This window comes from Pagrus pagrus (genome assembly GCF_965226575.1).
Source record: "Pagrus pagrus genome assembly, chromosome: 3".
Lineage (NCBI taxonomy): Eukaryota > Metazoa > Chordata > Actinopteri > Spariformes > Sparidae > Pagrus > Pagrus pagrus.
In genome coordinates, this window is record NC_140187.1 from 2,417,063 (window position 1) to 2,434,420 (window position 17,358).

General features: G+C 37.8%; 2 protein-coding genes across 3 annotated transcripts in view; both read right to left on the bottom strand.

Moving 5' to 3' along the window:
* The window catches only part of LOC311255344 (CD276 antigen homolog), a 64,478-nt gene that overhangs the window by 18,772 nt on the left and 28,348 nt on the right, over positions 1-17,358 (bottom strand). The gene's annotated exons all lie outside the window — the stretch shown is intronic.
* The window catches only part of LOC311255348 (V-set domain-containing T-cell activation inhibitor 1-like), a 31,814-nt gene that overhangs the window by 5,844 nt on the left and 8,612 nt on the right, over positions 1-17,358 (bottom strand). Inside the window, exons 1-9 of one of the 2 annotated variants that reach the window (XM_084349761.1) lie at positions 10,199-10,567; positions 8,146-8,478; positions 5,028-5,306; positions 4,764-4,865; positions 3,690-3,725; positions 3,222-3,272; positions 2,455-2,478; positions 1,249-1,287; positions 41-64 (exon numbers count right to left, since the gene is read on the bottom strand). In XM_084349761.1, coding sequence (XP_084205887.1) covers positions 41-64; positions 1,249-1,287; positions 2,455-2,478; positions 3,222-3,272; positions 3,690-3,725; positions 4,764-4,865; positions 5,028-5,306; positions 8,146-8,478; positions 10,199-10,265 — 955 coding nt within the window. In that variant the 5' untranslated portion in view covers positions 10,266-10,567. Of the gene's footprint in view, positions 1-40; positions 65-1,248; positions 1,288-2,454; positions 2,479-3,221; positions 3,273-3,689; positions 3,726-4,763; positions 4,866-5,027; positions 5,310-8,145; positions 8,479-10,198; positions 10,568-17,358 lie in introns of those variants that run through there. The other variant, XM_084349760.1, reaches the window with a different exon arrangement.

Consider the following 17,358-nt stretch of genomic DNA (forward strand, 5'->3'; position numbering starts at 1 on the left):
GTTGTTTGTTACGAACCAACATTGCTGAGAGGAGACTTACCTGTCATGACAATCTCTGGAACATCTGGAGGAGACATTATCCGCGGATAGAGAATGTGCAGAAAACAAAACAAAAGTACACATTACATCAAGTCAACGTTTATATTACTAAGTATTAATGTAAAGTATCTCATGTCAGATGATTAACTGGCTCCAAGGGACAGTTCACTCCAGAATCAGAAATACATATTCAGTGGGTAGAGTAGCCAAAAATAAGTACTCAAGTAGAATTAAAACTTATATTAAATAGTTATTAACAACAATTAGAGGACGTCCTGCACTACAACAGACAGCAAACTACAACACCAACATACTACAGCAAGGAGATGAAGAGAGAGAGAAGAGGATGAAAAGGGAGAGAAACTCACCAGACTCCTTTATAAAATCACTCAGTTTTGTAAGTTGTTGAGTTTGGACAAACTTTATCAACTTTGTGAAACACTCACTGTGATGAATTCTTAATTATTTTGTCTTCTGGTTAATTCAGCAGGTTATAGAAGAAGTTCTTTATTCTTTGTGTACAAGACAAAGTTTCATTTGTTCCACTGATGTATGTGTATGTATGTGATGTACACAGAGCGGAGAAGTGACCTCTGATCACAAGTCACTGGAGATGCACGTTCAGACGCTGAATCAAGAACTGATACCAGAAGATGTTTCGGCTCTTTGGTTTAATAAATTAATCAATTAATTCATTATAAATATGGAATCTAATGGAATCAGGAAGCCATTAGCCTAGCTTTAGCATTACACCCATACACAGGGTGAAACAGTTAGCCTGGTGCTGAAGGTGTTTTTCTAACTTAAGTCTGTTTCCTCCTGCTTCCAGTCTTTATGCTAAGCTAAGCTAACCACCTCCACAGTCTAATACTGGTAATGGTATAACTTAAAGAGTTGAACTGTTAAAGGTTACAGCCTGACCGGCTCAACAATTCATTCAAAAAAGTGACTCAAGTATATGTAATGTAAATAATAATAATCATATATTAAACGTATAGTGCTTTTCTAGATACTAAAGTCACTTAACAAAGGAAACAACAAAAAAAGAAAGTTAATTAGTGAGTAAAGGGAACATATCAGAAAGTGGAGGAGGAGAACAAACTTCTCTGGTGATTGTAAGAAGTTTTGAAGAGGTGTGTTTTGAGGGATTTGTTGAAAGTGGAGTAAATGTTGTTTGTTACGAACCAACATTGCTGAGAGGAGACTTACCTGACGAGTCTTCCTCTGGAACATCTGGAGGAGACACATCTGGATAGAGAATGTGCAGAAAACAAAACAAAAGTACACATTACATCAAGTCAACGTTTATATTACTAAGTATTAATGTAAAGTATCTCATGTCAGATGATTAACTGGCTCCAAGGGACAGTTCACTCCAGAATCAGAAATACATATTCAGTGGGTAGAGGAGCCAAAAATAAGTACTCAAGTAGAATTAAAACTTATATTAAATAGTTATTAACAACAATTAGAGGACGTCCTGCACTACAACAGATGGCAAACTACAACACCAACATACTACAGCAAGGAGATGAAGAGAGAGAGAGAAGAGGATGAAAAGGGAGAGAAACTCACCAGACTCCTTTATGAAATCACTCAGTTTTGTAAGTTGTTGAGTTTGGACAAACTTTATCAACTTTGTGAAACGCTCACTGTGATGAATTCTTAATTATTTTGTCTTCTGGTTAATTCAGCAGGTTATAGAAGAAGTTCTTTATTCTTTGTGTACAAGACAAAGTTTCATTTGTTCCACTGATGTATGTGTATGTATGTGATGTACACAGAGCGGAGAAGTGACCTCTGATCACAAGGCACTGGAGATGCACGTTCAGACGCTGAATCAAGAACTGATACCAGAAGATGTTTCGGCTCTTTGGTTTAATAAATTAATCAATTAATTCATTATCAATATGGAGTCTGATGGAATCAGGAAGCCATTAGCCTAGCTTTAGCATTACACCCATACACAGGGTGAAACAGTTAGCCTGGTGCTGAAGGTGTTTTTCTAACTTAAGTCTGTTTCCTTCTGCTTCCAGTCTTTATGCTAAGCTAAGCTAACCACCTCCTGAGTCTAATACTGGTAATGGTATAACTTAAAGAGTTGAACTGTTAAAGGTTACAGCCTGACCGGCTCAACAATTCATTCAAAAAAGTGACTCAAGTATATGTAATGTAAATAATAATAATCATACATTAAACGTATAGTGCTTTTCTAGATACTAAAGTCACTTAACAAAGGAAACAACAAAAAAGAAAGTTAATTAGTGAGTAAAGGGAACATATCAGAAAGTGGAGGAGGAGAACAAACTTCTCTGGTGATTGTAAGAAGTTTTGAAGAGGTGTGTTTTGAGGGATTTGTTGAAAGTGGAGTAAATGTTGTTTGTTACGAACCAACATTGCTGAGAGGAGACTTACCTGACGAGTCTTCCTCTGGAACATCTGGAGGAGACATTATCCGCGGATAGAGAATGTGCAGAAAACAAAACAAAAGTACACATTACATCAAGTCAACGTTTATATTACTAAGTATTAATGTAAAGTATCTCATGTCAGATGATTAACTGGCTCAAAGGGACAGTTCACTCCAGAATCAGAAATACATATTCAGTGGGTAGAGTAGCCAAAATAAGTACTCAAGTAGTAAGTAAAAGTAAAACTTATATTAAATAGTTATTAACAACAATTAGAGGACGTCCTGCACTACAACAGACGGCAAACTACAACACCAACATACTACAGCAAGGAGATGAAGAGAGAGAGAAGAGGATGAAAAGGGAGAGAAACTCACCAGACTCCTTTATAAAATCACTCAGTTTTGTAATTTATTCAAAAAAGTTACTCAAGTATATGTAATGTAAATAATAATAATGATACATTAAAGCTGGTGTGTGTAAGTTATTTCTGGCGTCATTTGGTCAAAAATCCATTATAACCTTTCAGCATATTGTAATTCATAGTGTTATGACAGAACACTGGACTTCTGTGTCTCCTCTTGGCTCTGTATTCAGGCTTTAAAAAATCAGTGCCGTGACGGCAGTGTTCAGCCAATCACAGCTCATTTTACAGAGCAAGCTGTTTTGGGTGTTCCTACTAGTTGCTCGAGAGGTGTGTTTTTTAGGGATTTTTTTAAAGTGGAGTAAATGTCATTTCTTACGAACCACCATTGCTGAGAGGTGACTTACCTAAAAAGACCATCTCTAGATCATCTGGATCATCTGGATCATCTGGATCATCTGGAGGAGGCATTTTCCACGGATGAGAATGTGCAGAAAACAAAACAAAAGTTTACATTACAGAAAGTCAACTTTTATATCACACAAAAATTATTTTGGTGCAAATGTTAATGTTTGTTTCATCTTTTAAAAGTCTGTTTTCAAAACAAATGCCTTGTTTTAAAAAAAGTGACTCAAGTATATGTAATGTAAATAATAATAATGATACATTAAACGTATAGTGCTTTTCTAGATACTAAAGTCACCTAACAAAGGAAACAACAACAAAAGAAAATGAATCTGTGAGTAAAGGGAACATATCAGAAAGTGGAGGAGGAGAAAAAACTTCTCTGGTGAGTTTGAGAAGTTTTGAGGGATTGGTTGAAAGTGGAGTAAATGTAATTTGTTACGAACCAACATTGCTGAGAGGGGACTAACCTGACATGTGACACGGTTTTTTCACCTCAGAACCACCTGCAAAAAACAAAAGTACACATTACAGAAAGTCAACTTTTACGTCACACAGAAATGATTTTGGTGCAGATTTTAATGTTTGTATCATCTTTTAAAAGTCTGTTTTCAAACAGTCAAGAATGGAGAGTGAAAAGTTGCTCTGAACGGTTTCAGTTTTACTTTCATTGTTTTACAGAAGAATCTCAATGTTCAATGTTACACTGAGGTCGACCACCAAACATAACATTAGATCACCGTCTCACATTTAATGACACGTCATGATTTCAGCTTCCATCACTACATATTAGGATTATTATAAACATCCAATTCAAACTCACTCTGCTGCCAAATGAAGCACTTTGACACCTGAGTGTTAATAATGAGCACCAACAGCTGTGAGTCACAGAGCTGATACCAGAACATGTTCAGCTCTTTGGCTTCATAACTTAACCAATTAATTCATTATCAATATGGAGTCTGATGGAATCAGGAAGCCATTAGCCTAGCTTTAGCATTACACCCATAAACAGGGTGAAACAGTTAGCCTGGTGCTGAAGGTGTATTTCTAACTTTAGTCTGTTTCCTTCTGCTTCCAGTCTTTATGCTAAGCTAGGAAATACATGGAGGAAATACATATTTCTGAGTTTGAACTTCTTTAAACGACATAGTGCCTCTTTAAAAAGGTATTAATTTGTATCTAGATGAGCCTTTTTGATTGTTTTAATTACATTTATCAGCAGAAAGCTTCAGGATGTAGAGCCTCTACTTTCAAATGTACACTTGTGAACTATACGAAAAACATGAGTGAGTGATGTTCAGAGGTCTGTCTGATGGAGCTTAATCAATAGTGTTAGGCAATGATTCATGAGTGTATTTCATTTTCTTTTCATGTAATCAGTCAGTATTGAACCAGAGGCATCATGTAAATAAACAGAAGGGTTCAAATCTTAGGAGACAAAAAGACAAACTGTCTGGACGTGATCGTATCACACAATGTATCTGTAAAGTTGATGTCAGCACATGATGGTTATGTTAGTGTAATACATGATATAAACTTACATCTACAGCGCATTAAAGCAACAACCAGAAGTAAAACTGCAACAAGCGCAGCAAGGAGTATAGTTGTTGACCTCCACTGCTCCCCTTTTCTGGATAAGTCATCTGAAACACATCACAAAAAGTTAATGTAAACTCAACTTGTTGCTGCATATCATGTGCATTAACCTGAATATAGACTCTGCAGAAACAACAATTAAATGTAAATTTAATAACGTGAACAATGAAAATTCTTTGATGACTAAACCATCAGGAAAGAAATCTCACCCCTGAAAGGCACGAAGGTCTCAGCATATATCTGATGGTTAATGTCCTCCTGTGTGGCTACACAGCGGTAGCATCCTGTCTTGTTCACAGTGGTGTTGAGGGTAATGTAGTAACGGCATCCACTCTCTGAGACCTGAGGCTCCTCAGCAGGAAGGATGTTTCCAGCTCTGTCCTGCCACTCGACTTTAGGTTTTGGAAAAGCTCCTTGAACTTCACACTGCAGCAGTGACCTGTCCTCTGTGACATCAAGTGTGGTGATGTGTGGCTTTGGAGATGCACCTGTGAACACAATATAAACAACAGCTTCTTAAGGGCAGTACAGCATTTACTGCTGGACTGTGAGATATCAAGTATAACTAAGGCACTAGTGATGTAATCATGGCATGTTGTTTTTATCCCGTCACTGAATGAAACACTGTGTTTAAGAGAGAAGACAGGAGAGGAGCAGAAAAGCACAATGTGAGGCTCACACTAGATTTACAACCAGCTTTGTGTCACTACAATGTTGGTACTAAACACAAATGAACAATGTTAAACTTCTCTCTATTTTGCCTGCACCCAGAGCCCCCTCACCTTTTTGCCGAGTAAAACTCAGATGTTGAGAGAGAGAGAAAGCTGCCCGTCTCTCTTGTATCGTGTGAGGATCATCTCACCAAACTCTGATCAAACTGTCTGAACCAGATGGTGCAACTATGAACCAAGAGTCTGTCACTACTCTGCCCACTGCTGCCTAAAATGCTTTCAGAAACATATTTTAGTGACTGTTTAGATGTAACACAGTCATGGTCAACACTTTACCTCCACTTGTAAAGAACATGTTTATCATGGCAGCCTTCAGCTCCAATGATTTCTACAGCTCTCATGTTTCTGTGATGAACAAGTGGAACACAAACTACTTTGTCACTAAAAACATTCATGAAGTTTGTTTCAAATCTGAATTTATCATCAGTCTTCTGAAAGTGTCACCAAATCTGCTGGATCATAAATATACATACAGTATATTGAACAATCAGTTTAGATGATTATAGAAAGTTGTGTGAATCAATTGTTCTTTGTAGCATCTTAACTTCTTCTGAGTGATTCTGATTGATAACAGCTGGTGACTTTTCTGGGCCCATTTTAATAAGACCTGTTTGATGCAGCCATTAGACTCAGCCACAAACACTACAAAGGGAAAGTCTAAAGAGCTCAGTATTGGTCTGAAAGAGCTCATTATTGATTTGAACAAGTCAGGAAAGTCACTTGGAGCCATTTCAAAGCAGAGTTGTTTGGCCACAATGAGCAGCAATATGTTTGGAGGAGAGACGGTGAAGCCTTTAACCTGAGAACACCAAACCTACTGTCCAGCATGGTGCTGGTAGTGTTATGCTGTGGTGCTGTTCTGCTGTCAGTGGATCTGCTGCTCCAAAGAAAGTAAATGGAATAATGAAGAAGGAGGATCATCTCAAAATTCTTCAGGAAAACCTAAAATCATCCTCCAGAAGATTGGCTCTTAGGTGCAGTTGGGTGTTCCAACAGGACAATGATCCCAAACACACATCACAAGTGGTAAAGGACTGGATAACTCAGGAACATTTGGACTGTACTGAAGAAACAAGTCAGAGCCAGGAGGCCAACACATTTAGTTGAACTTAACCAATTCTGTCAAGAAGAGTTGTTGAAGGTTAAGCCAGAAGCTTGTGGATGACTTTCAAGAGCATGCGATTGAGGTGAAAATGGTCAAGAGACATTTAAACAAATATTAGAATTACTGTATGTATATTTTTGATTCAGCAGATTTGGTCACATTTTCTGAAGACCTACAATAAATTCAGATTTGAACCAAACTTCATGAATGTTTTTAGTGACAAAGTAGTTTGTGTTCCACTCATTCATCACAGAAACATGAGAGCTTAGAAATCATTGATATACAATTTTATATTGTATGTAAACCTTTGACCATGACTGTATATATTGTTTGCAACCAGCCGGTCATCATACCGTTTCCTGTTTCAAAATGGACTGTCAAGTTATCTACTTTTTGTGCAGTCTCCACTTGAAAGAGATGGACATCTACTCAGAGTGTTAACTGGCTTCCACTCAATGACCAAACCTTTATTTTCTTTTTCCTTCTTTTATTTTTCAGTTGTTGGGTAGGTGATTAGGTGAAAAACCTTTTGGTGCAAGAAACAAGAAACATAATTTACAATACAATCTGAATAAATAAATGCAAATCAGAAAATATCACTTACACACAATCTTTCCCCAATCTTCCTCTAAATAGTGTAAAATAAAGTTATCCACTATCTACACATAAAGGGGATGTTATGAACTTAATACTAGTCTTTTCTGAATATTTTCCATTTATTATTTGTTTAAATAATACAATATAATATTCAAATCATTATTTTAAATCATGTCTGTAAACGTAAACATATTTATTAACAGAAACAACAAGCATAAAACACGCTGGTATTTTAGAGGTTAACTAGTCACTATGCGCTGCGACCCGGTGGCTACAGCTAGCAGCTAGCGCCTGCAAAAATGTTTCATTGTACAGTCCACGATCGCACTCTATGCGCTGGCTGTCTTACCAGCTGCTACTCTGGTGATCGTAGATGTCTTGCACAGTTTGCACAGGCTCCCCTTACGGTTCAACAGGACTTTTCCTTCCATCCTTTAGTTAGTCAGTTGTTGTTTGTCACAATTTTAATTGTCTATGCAGCAACTCGGAGTGGCTGATAGTTCCTCCCATTATGCCGATGCGCGCTTTGCTTTCTAAACTCATATTTTTAGTTTGATTTGACAGACTCGGAAATAGAATTTGCAGTACAGTACGTCCCCCCTCAGTGGCAGCATTTGTGCCCTTTTTTTCCACTGTTCATTCATGCAGTCATGAGTGAACAGTGAGCACACAGTCCTGGGGGTGTTACTGAGCCGTGTTTAAAATGGCAATCCTGACAATAATCCCTATTTTTTACAAAATTCATCAGTAATCTGATTACTTCTTTTTCTGTAACTAACAGAATGCAGTTACCTTTTTTTGTATTCTTATAACATGTTTCAAGTTATATGTACTCTCTGACTCCCCAAGCCTGCCTGTCACACAGCACATTAACTGTTTAATGAAAGCACTCACCAACAACAAGCTCAATGTTGAATGTTTGTCTCGGCTGAAGATATGGAAAATCGCAGCTGTAGATCCCGCTGTCTGTCACCTTTGTTTTATTGATCTTTATGGAGGCGTTGCCGTTCGTCAGTTGATCTTGAAAATGTGAGACTCGACCTTTGAACTGCTCATCTTGACCTGTGAGGCCGTTATTGTGATGAATGCCTGAATCATAGAAGAACACCACCTTCTGACCGTCTTTCTTCCAGAAAAAGACCTTTCCTGTGATGTCCTCCGTGGTGTTGAGGGAACAGGGTAAAACAGCATCACTGCCTTCTTCCACGACCACTTTGACACCTAGACCTGAAAAATAAAGTAAATTTAATCATTATGTTCAATGGAGAGCCGTCAGGTGAAAACATTTGCTCTGAAACACCAGTTTACAAGCATGGTAGTTAGTAACCAAATGATTTATGGCTATAAGTTTTCCTCCACATCACACCTCCTGAAATATTCTCCCTCAGCAGACAGCTTTGATAAATCAGTTTGTGTTATTTCAGTGATGACATCATCAGACCTGGATGACCTGGATATGAAAACTGTGTTTAGAAACCTTTGAAGAGATATTTTCTGATGTGTTTGGAGCTGCTTCTGACCTGCTGCACTGCAGGCTGACAGACCCTCACACTGTCCAGAGAGATATTCACAACGCTGGACAACCTGGAGCCTTTCTTTACACTCTGACTTCTTACTCAGAGTTTACAGTTTGAAACATGTGCATATTATCACAGCGGATGAGACAACACAACACAAACACACTTCTCTTCGTTAACAAGATTACAATATTGTAAACATGAGACTCTCAGCTGAAATCTGAGCTCAGTGTCTGTGATCCTGTTAAATGTTGGTGATCAAGTTTTGCTTGTATAGTTGTATAAATAGAAATCACCAAGAATTAAGTGAAGGCTTTTGAAGTTGTGATCACTGAATAAGTGTGTTTGCAGTCTAACAGTGAGCACAAATGCAAAAGGCTCAAGTGCACTCTCACTTGGCCCAGTTGCTCAGTATAGTGCCGAAGCACGACCCTCCTCCCCAGTCCACTGCTGTCCTGCACTCACATTGCTCCGGCCCCAACCGGGCCTGAGCACAGTTACCTCTTGTACATTATGTCATCACATCGTAGCACAATGGAGAACAACACAGAGACCATGACTGTAACTTTACTAACTTTTTTGTGGCTTATTTTAGGTCATTTTGGTCACTTGTGGGCCGTCAAATTAATTTGTCCTGCAACAGTTTCATTATGATCCAAAACACAGAAATATTTTCACGTCTCTTAATAGCATGACAGATCTCTCATGTACAGCCACAGCTGTATACTATTGTGATGACTGGACTAATCACCAGGCATCATGCTCAAAGCAGTGTTATACTTTATTATTTTAAGATTTTATACTTTCTGAAATTTCTTGTTTATGATCACATAATTGATGAAATGCTCCAGTACTGACTGAAAGGTCCGAGGTCCACCCACCATAGTCTCACAAACACTAGAAACACTAGAAAACCTTCATGAACTCATCACGACTGATTGCTGTTAGTAGCTTCAAAAGTCTTCAAAAGTTTATTTTTAGTAGTTTTATTCTTTTTATACATGTATTAATTTTGTTTTATTTTGTCAGATTGCTATAGTTATTTATTCATTTGTTTGTTTATTAATTGATTGATTCATTATTGACAGACTGACCCGATGAATGTGAACTCACCTTCTTCGCTCTTATTTTGAAATCAATCGTTACACGATCTTACCGTAATGCCTAGTATAAGAACGAATCGTAAATCAACGTGGGTGCTGGCTGGAGCGCAGTCAGACAAAAGTGAAACTAAGTTGCACGAGAACAAAAGGTGATTAAATGAGTTCATGAGTCGACACAGAAAACACGGTGGAGAATTAAGTAGGATTTAAATAACATATAACGTAGCGACCAGACATCCGGTGGAGCCTCTGTAAAACATTTAGCTGTTATAACGCTACAGTGAACGTTACACATCGTGACGTACTAGTAAATATCAACTTTCTTACCGTTTGGTCCAAGTGTTAGTCCACACAGAGTCAGCAGACACACACAAAGATCCAGAGATGTCCTCATGTTGAAGCTGAAGGTAGAGGACGAACCAGAACCAGAACCAGAACCAGAACAACTTCCTCAATGTTTTAACTAACGACGGTGAGAAGCCGACCTGCCGCTAACTGTCGTTAAAGAGACATTTAACGTCCAACGTCCCAAATAAAGTCTCAGTGGACAGCAGCTGAACACCACGAGGTCCAGTATAACGTTTATCCCATCCGTGAATACGTTAATATTCAGTAAATATACGTGAGAAGGTCTCGGCACGCTGACAAGTTTCCCAACCGATCACTTCCTTGTTCCCCCTCTGTGCTGCAGGCGGTGGCTCGGTGGTGACGGGTAAACAGGCGTGGTCACGACCTAACTGCTGCGTGACGTCACGCTGAGGCCGAGTTGATGTTTCCTTATAGAAACTGTCTCATAATAAATCAGACTATGATCCTTTGTCTGCCTGCTCATCCTGAGTCCAAGGACATGCGTTTATTTAAAGATCCAGACTGTTTCACTGATCTGTAAAGGTTATTTGGACATTTTGTTGGTAGTATGGTCGATCCTGAGAGACATAAAATGTATTAAAGCTGCTGTAAGTGTTATTTTATCCAATTAAAATAAGTGTTAAATAGCTCTTTATTCCAACAGTAATAACTGTTACAGAGAGTTTACAAGTTTACAGCAGCTTCAATGTTCAGCAAACAAAATCTTTGTCCCATAATGTGAGTTACATGTACAAACACTGAAGCTGGTGTTCAGAAAGCTTTGACAGAAGTTTGAACATGACAGTAATGTGTTTGTATTGTTTAAGACAGTTTCATGCCTTCATTTAACAGCTGAACGTGGATGACAGGAGATGAAGGTACAACAGATGTAGACTGAAGGAGTGCTGCTTAAATAAAATGGACCACATGAGAAAAAGACAACTTAACATTATTTTATTTCAACAGTGAGCAACATTGTGACGTTACAGTTGGTTTGGTCCAATGAGTTCAAATGCAGCAGACTTAAATACAACATGTTTGTTCTGTCATGTACAGTAAATGTACACAGCCCATGGCATAACAATCATTCTCCAAAGACACAGGAATGTCCTGATGTTGGCAGCTGTTTTAGGTTTTTACATTAAGGCAGGGGTTGGTAAGAGTGTAGAAAACATTGTAGAAAACAGCAACTGAAAGTATCCAGCTACAAAACACTCCCCTCAGCCAGCATCAATGTTACACACTGAGACAATACATTAGAGTTAACAAACACAACAAGGCACCAAAGAAGATGGCTGATTAGACTTTGGTTTTGAAAAATGCAACATTTCATTTCATTTTAGAAAAAATATTCTCAAACAATCTGTACAGTATTTACAGCCCACCTGATTATATCTCTACCTTTTCTTTGAAATCCAAGTGAGAAAAGAGAATCTTTTCCCCCTTTTTCATTCAATAACACGTTCATATTTTTAAAAACAATCTCAGATATAAAAACGTTACTTTTTCTCCCTTTTCTCATCTGGACTATTAGACTTCCTGCTGGTCCAGGGCTCAAATGGCAGTCAGTCACCTGCCACCTATTCATACTTATAATGCTCAACATAACCATTATTGTTTCATTTCTCCAGCTTCCTATGACTATTATTTACAAAACAAACAAAACACAAACAATACAAAAACACACAAAACAAAATACAGACCTCATTCACACTAAAGTCCCGTATAAAACTGGTCTTTGTGAAACTTGGTAACTGTTTTTTGATCCTCTGTCAGAGTCGTGTTGGTCAAAGTTATTACATATCTTCGTCCTAACAGGACACTAGTAAAGACAAAGTTATTACATATCTTTGTCCGTTTCGTCAGATGTAGGGAGCGGAGCTGAAAAATGTAACTCAGATGAAACAGTAAAACATGATCGAAGTTAAACGTTGTCAAATCAGAACGGTAACAGATGGACTTCATTTCCTGTTGAGTGACACGGAGGATCTCCTGATTTGGTGAGTGGCACTAAGAACAAATAAATAAATAAAGTAAAGCTGAGCTGAAAGGTGCTAAGCTAACGAGTGCAAGTGGATTGGCCCAGAGCTAAAACAGTTAGCATAATGAGATGAACTCAACTGGGAAGAATACCAAATGTGACATGTAGATTATTAATTAGTGCTTTTTTCTGGCTGTAAAACGACTGAAATGTTCATTACTGAAGCAACATAATTACATCCCAGACATTTTATTTCATTTGGTGTATTGAACCTAATTTAAAAAGAACAGGAGACGTAACATTGTGTCCAGTTTACTTCATATAGTTTGTAATTCATGAAGTATCGTCTTGTTTTAAGTTACAATCAATCGACTTTACTCAGAAATTAATAAAGTTATTTACAATATGTGATTGTAATATTTACATTATATGTATATATTTAGTTAAAATTTAACTGTGTGTCTTGCTGAGCCTTGTCAAAGGAATGTCCGTCTCTGTTGGGAAGAAGATAAAGTTTATCCATCTATCCAAAGTTAAAGGAATTAAAAAAGCCGCCTGGAAGTCGAGTGATGCATGAATAAATCTGGACGTCACTGACAGCAAGTTTAGGTTCTTTGAGTTGATTTGAAGTTGATGGCGAGCCAACAGAGACGGGACAGAAGTTAAGATCCTACAGCCAACGACTGCCGACCAGACCACCTGACAGCCAGCGTCAACTGTACAAGGACAGAACGTTGTGGACCAAACCTGTGTGACCTCTGTCGTCCCACCACAACAACAATAAGTAAATTCTCCACCGATGGGAAACACTGCGCTGTGGTGTTAATGAGCTGCCTTAAATGGTGAAGTGTATTTTTCTAAACCACTCTGTAAGTCTGAGCAACAACTGATCCAAGTTTCACAAAGCTCTTTTTTTTGCCGTCACCAGCTGCCACTGACACACATTCACCTCAACACTAGATGTAACGTTCTCAAAGAGGTGAGTTAGGAGACTTCTGTGGAGCAGGTTCATAGTCGTTTCCCTGCCGGTGAGGACCTGCAGAAAACACAAGAGGATATTACATTGAATCAACTTTTATATCACACAGAACAGATTTTGGCCAACAAAAGATTTAAATGTTTGTTTCATCTTTTAAAAGTCTGTTTTCAAACAGTCAAGAATAGAGAATGAAAAGTTGGTCTGACTAGTTTCAGTGAGTTTTAAAGTTGAATGTTACTCTGAACTCAACCACCAAACATAAAACCTAAACCTGTGAAATAACTGTCTCATATTTAACAACGAAACAGAATAATGATGAACATCCAATGAAGAACAATGCTCCCTGTGAGCAAACACAGCTGAGAGTCACAGTTGATGGTTCAACATCCATGAAAACTGCTCAGTTTAAGTTTTTCTGCCACCATTTGCCCTCTGAGGTCTCCATAGTAACCAGGACTGTTGGAATAAATGTTGTGCATCAAATATCATTTGAACAGTAAAAAAAAATCAACACTAATCAAATGCTTAAATTACTTTTCTGATGTCTATTTTTTATTTGTATTTTTAAAAACTTTTCTAAATGAGCTGACTAACGTGAGCGTTCCTCGCCCTGCTCGTCTCCGGCTCTGTGTCTGTAGTTTTATTCTGGCAGAGTGCTGCGAGCCGCTCTGCTGTCAGAGAAGGGAGGAACTCTGAATGTGGGTTTTGAGCGATATTAGCTGGTAGCTAACTTCATGCTATGCTAATAGATGGGTAGCTACACAGCTAACAACATTCAGTGTCCCGCTGATCTGCTCCCACAAATGGGATTGTTTCTGTGTCTCTTCACTTTAAAGTTAAATGCTTTGGTCACATCTGAGGAACAATAAAAAAACAAATCAGAAATGATGCCTCCCTCCTCATCACAGGGCTCATCAGTGCCTCAGCTCTTTGAACAAAGTTATCACCTGTTGGTAATTCCCGGTGTTTACTGGTGATGTTTGAGCGCCCTCTGGTGGTCAGAAAGTAAAACAACCACATACTGATTGCACTTGCAATGCTTATTAAGCCTGTGTATACAGTGTAGGCAGGTTTACACAGTGAATATTAGTGATAAGATACATTTGAGCATTAAGAATAAAATAAGCGATAAACTACAAAACTGTAAGTGGAGTGAGACAGTTAGCCTGGTGCTGGTGGATGTACTATTTAACTTGAGTTTTTGCTCCTGCTTCCAGTCTTTATGCTAAGCTAAGCTAACCACCTCATCTCCTAAAGCTAATGCTGGCAGGTGTTATCTCTCAGAGTGTTGAACTGTTCCTTTAAAACATAACAGACTGAGATATTCAGGCCGACGACACACCAGAAGCATTAAATGACAGATTTGGAAAACTAGTTGAGTGCATTTTATTTTTTTGCATTTTTTCTGCAGTCAGCTGGTTTTAACCCAACCAGTTTGAGGGTTAATCCAATTTATCATTTGTTAAATGATAAACCTGATTAAAAGGCATTAATTTACATCCAGAAGAGTCCTTTTGTTTATTTTAATGACATTTTTCAGCAGAAAAAAAGAAAGAAGATGTAGAGCCTCCACCTTCAAATGTTCACTCATGAGAACTGACAAAAACATGAGTGAGTGACATTCAGAGGTTTGTTTGAGGAAACTTAATCAACAGTGTTGGTCATAGATTCATCACTGAGGTTTTCTTTTCTTTTAATTTAATCAGTCAGTATTAGAACCAGAGGCCTCATGTAAATAAACAGAAGGGTTCAAATCTGAGGAGACAGAAACAAACTGTCGTCTGTAAATATTAGCGGTTAGCGTTATTTGAAAGCCAGACTCCTGCTGTAGCTTCAGTCATTATCCTGCTTCATGTCATGTGGAGGCCTGGCTGTGGTAGATAACAGAGCAGCAGCAGATCTGGGACCAGCTGACAATCTACTCAAGTAAAAGTATTCTGTAATAAACTACTCAGAAAAGTACAGTTTATTCAAGAAAGTGACTCAAGTATATGTAATGTAAATAATACTAATGATACATTAAACGTATAGTGCTTTTCTAGATACTAAAGTCACTTAACAAAGGAAACAACAACAAAGAAAGTTAATCTGTGAGTAAAGGGAACATATCAGAAAGTGGAGGAGGAGAACAAACTTCTCTGGTGATTGTAAGAAGTTTTGAAGAGGTGTGTTTTGAGGGATTTGTTGAAAGTGGAGTAAATGTAATTTGTTACTCACCACCATTGCTGAGAGGGGACTTGCTTAACATGGCAGTCTCTGGATCATTTGGAGGATGAGGATCTGCAGAAAACAAAACAAAAGTACACATTACAGAAAGTCAACTTTTATATTACTAAGTATTAATGTAAAGTATCTCATGTCAGATGATTAACTGGCTCAAAGGGACAGTTCACTCCAGACTCAGAAATACATATTCAGTGGATAGAGTAGCCAAAAATAAGTTCTCAAGTAGAAGTAAAACTTATATTAAATAGTTATTAACAACAATTAGAGGATGTCCTGCACTACAACAGACGGCAAACTACAACACCAACATACTACAGCCAGGAGATGAAGTTTTGAAGACGTGTGTTTTGAGGGATTTTTTGAAAGTGGAGTAAATGTAATTTGTTATGAACCAACATTGTGAGAGGGGACTTACCTGACATGGCAATCTCTGGATCATCTGGACGAGGCGTTTTCAGAGGATGAGAATCTGTGGAAAACAAAACAAAAGTACACATTACAGAAAGTCAACTTTTATATCACACAGAAATGATTTTGGTGCCAGGAAGCCATTAGCCTAGCTTTAGCATTACACCCATAAACAGGGTGAAACAGTTAGCCTGGTGCTGAAGGTGTATTTCTAACTTTAGTCTGTTTCCGTCTGCTTCCAGTCTTTATGCTAAGCTAAGCTAACCACCTCCTGAGTTTAACTCCACATTAACAGACAGACATGTAACAGTGGACTCAATCAGCCATCAGTCTCTCTGTGAAAGACGCTAAGACTGTTAAGGGTTTTACTTAAAGTGTTGAACTGTCCCTTTAAAGGTTACAGCCTGACATATTCAGACCTACAACATTCAGACCAGAAGTATTAAAGCTACAGATCTGGAAAACTCGTCCAGCGCGTCCTGTTTTCAGTCCGTTTCTGCAGTCAGATGTCTTTTACCAAACCATTTTGAGAGTTAATCCAAAGCATCATTCAGTAAATGATAAACTGGATTAAAGGAGCATTCTGTAGTTTTGTGAAAGACTTTAATCAGAAGAGAAAGATCTTCATTGACTGATTTGTTTTTATGACTCAATAAACTGAATAAACAAACAATTTATACTGTTTTACTTTGTTTTAAAATACATATTTCTGAGTTTGTATTATTAACTCATTAAATCAAATTAAATTAAATTACCAAATACCAAAATTGAATTCTTCAAAACATATCACCTCTTTAAAGGTATTAATTTGTATCTAGATGAGCCTTTTTGTTTGTCTCCATAGTGTTTATCAGCAGAAAGCTTCAGGATGTAGAGCTCCACTTTCAAATGTACACTTGTGAACTATACGAAGAGCATGAGTGAGTGATGTTCAGAGGTCTGTCTGATGGAGCTTAATCAATAGTGGTGGTCATAAATTCATGAGTGTATTTCATTTTCCTTTCATGTCATCAGTCAGTATTGAACCAGAGGCATCATGTAAATAAACAGAAGGGTTCAAATCTGAGGAGACAGAAACAAACTGTCTGGACGTGATCGTATCACACAATGTATCAGTAATGTTAATGTCTGCACATGATGTGTTGATATATATTGATACAATACATAACATTAACTTACCTCGGTTACAGGTTAGTGTGATGCGCTTTGTAGCTACAAGCACAGCCAGAACTGCAGCAAGAACAACAACTCCTATAACGAATCCACCAAACAGCCATCCAATGACCTCTTTGGTGGATCGGTCCTCTGAAACACTGGATGGGTCCTCACAGAGTTTCTCTGAATCACATCACAAAATGTTAATGTAAAACTCAAAATGTTGCTGCATATCATGTACAACACACTGAATAAAGACTACACAGAACAACATTTAAAGGGTGTCTAAAATATTTTAAAATAATAATCCATAAAGTATTACAATTATTTCATGATTTAACCACAAAGACAGAAATCTCACCACTGATAAACACGAAGGTCTCAGCATGT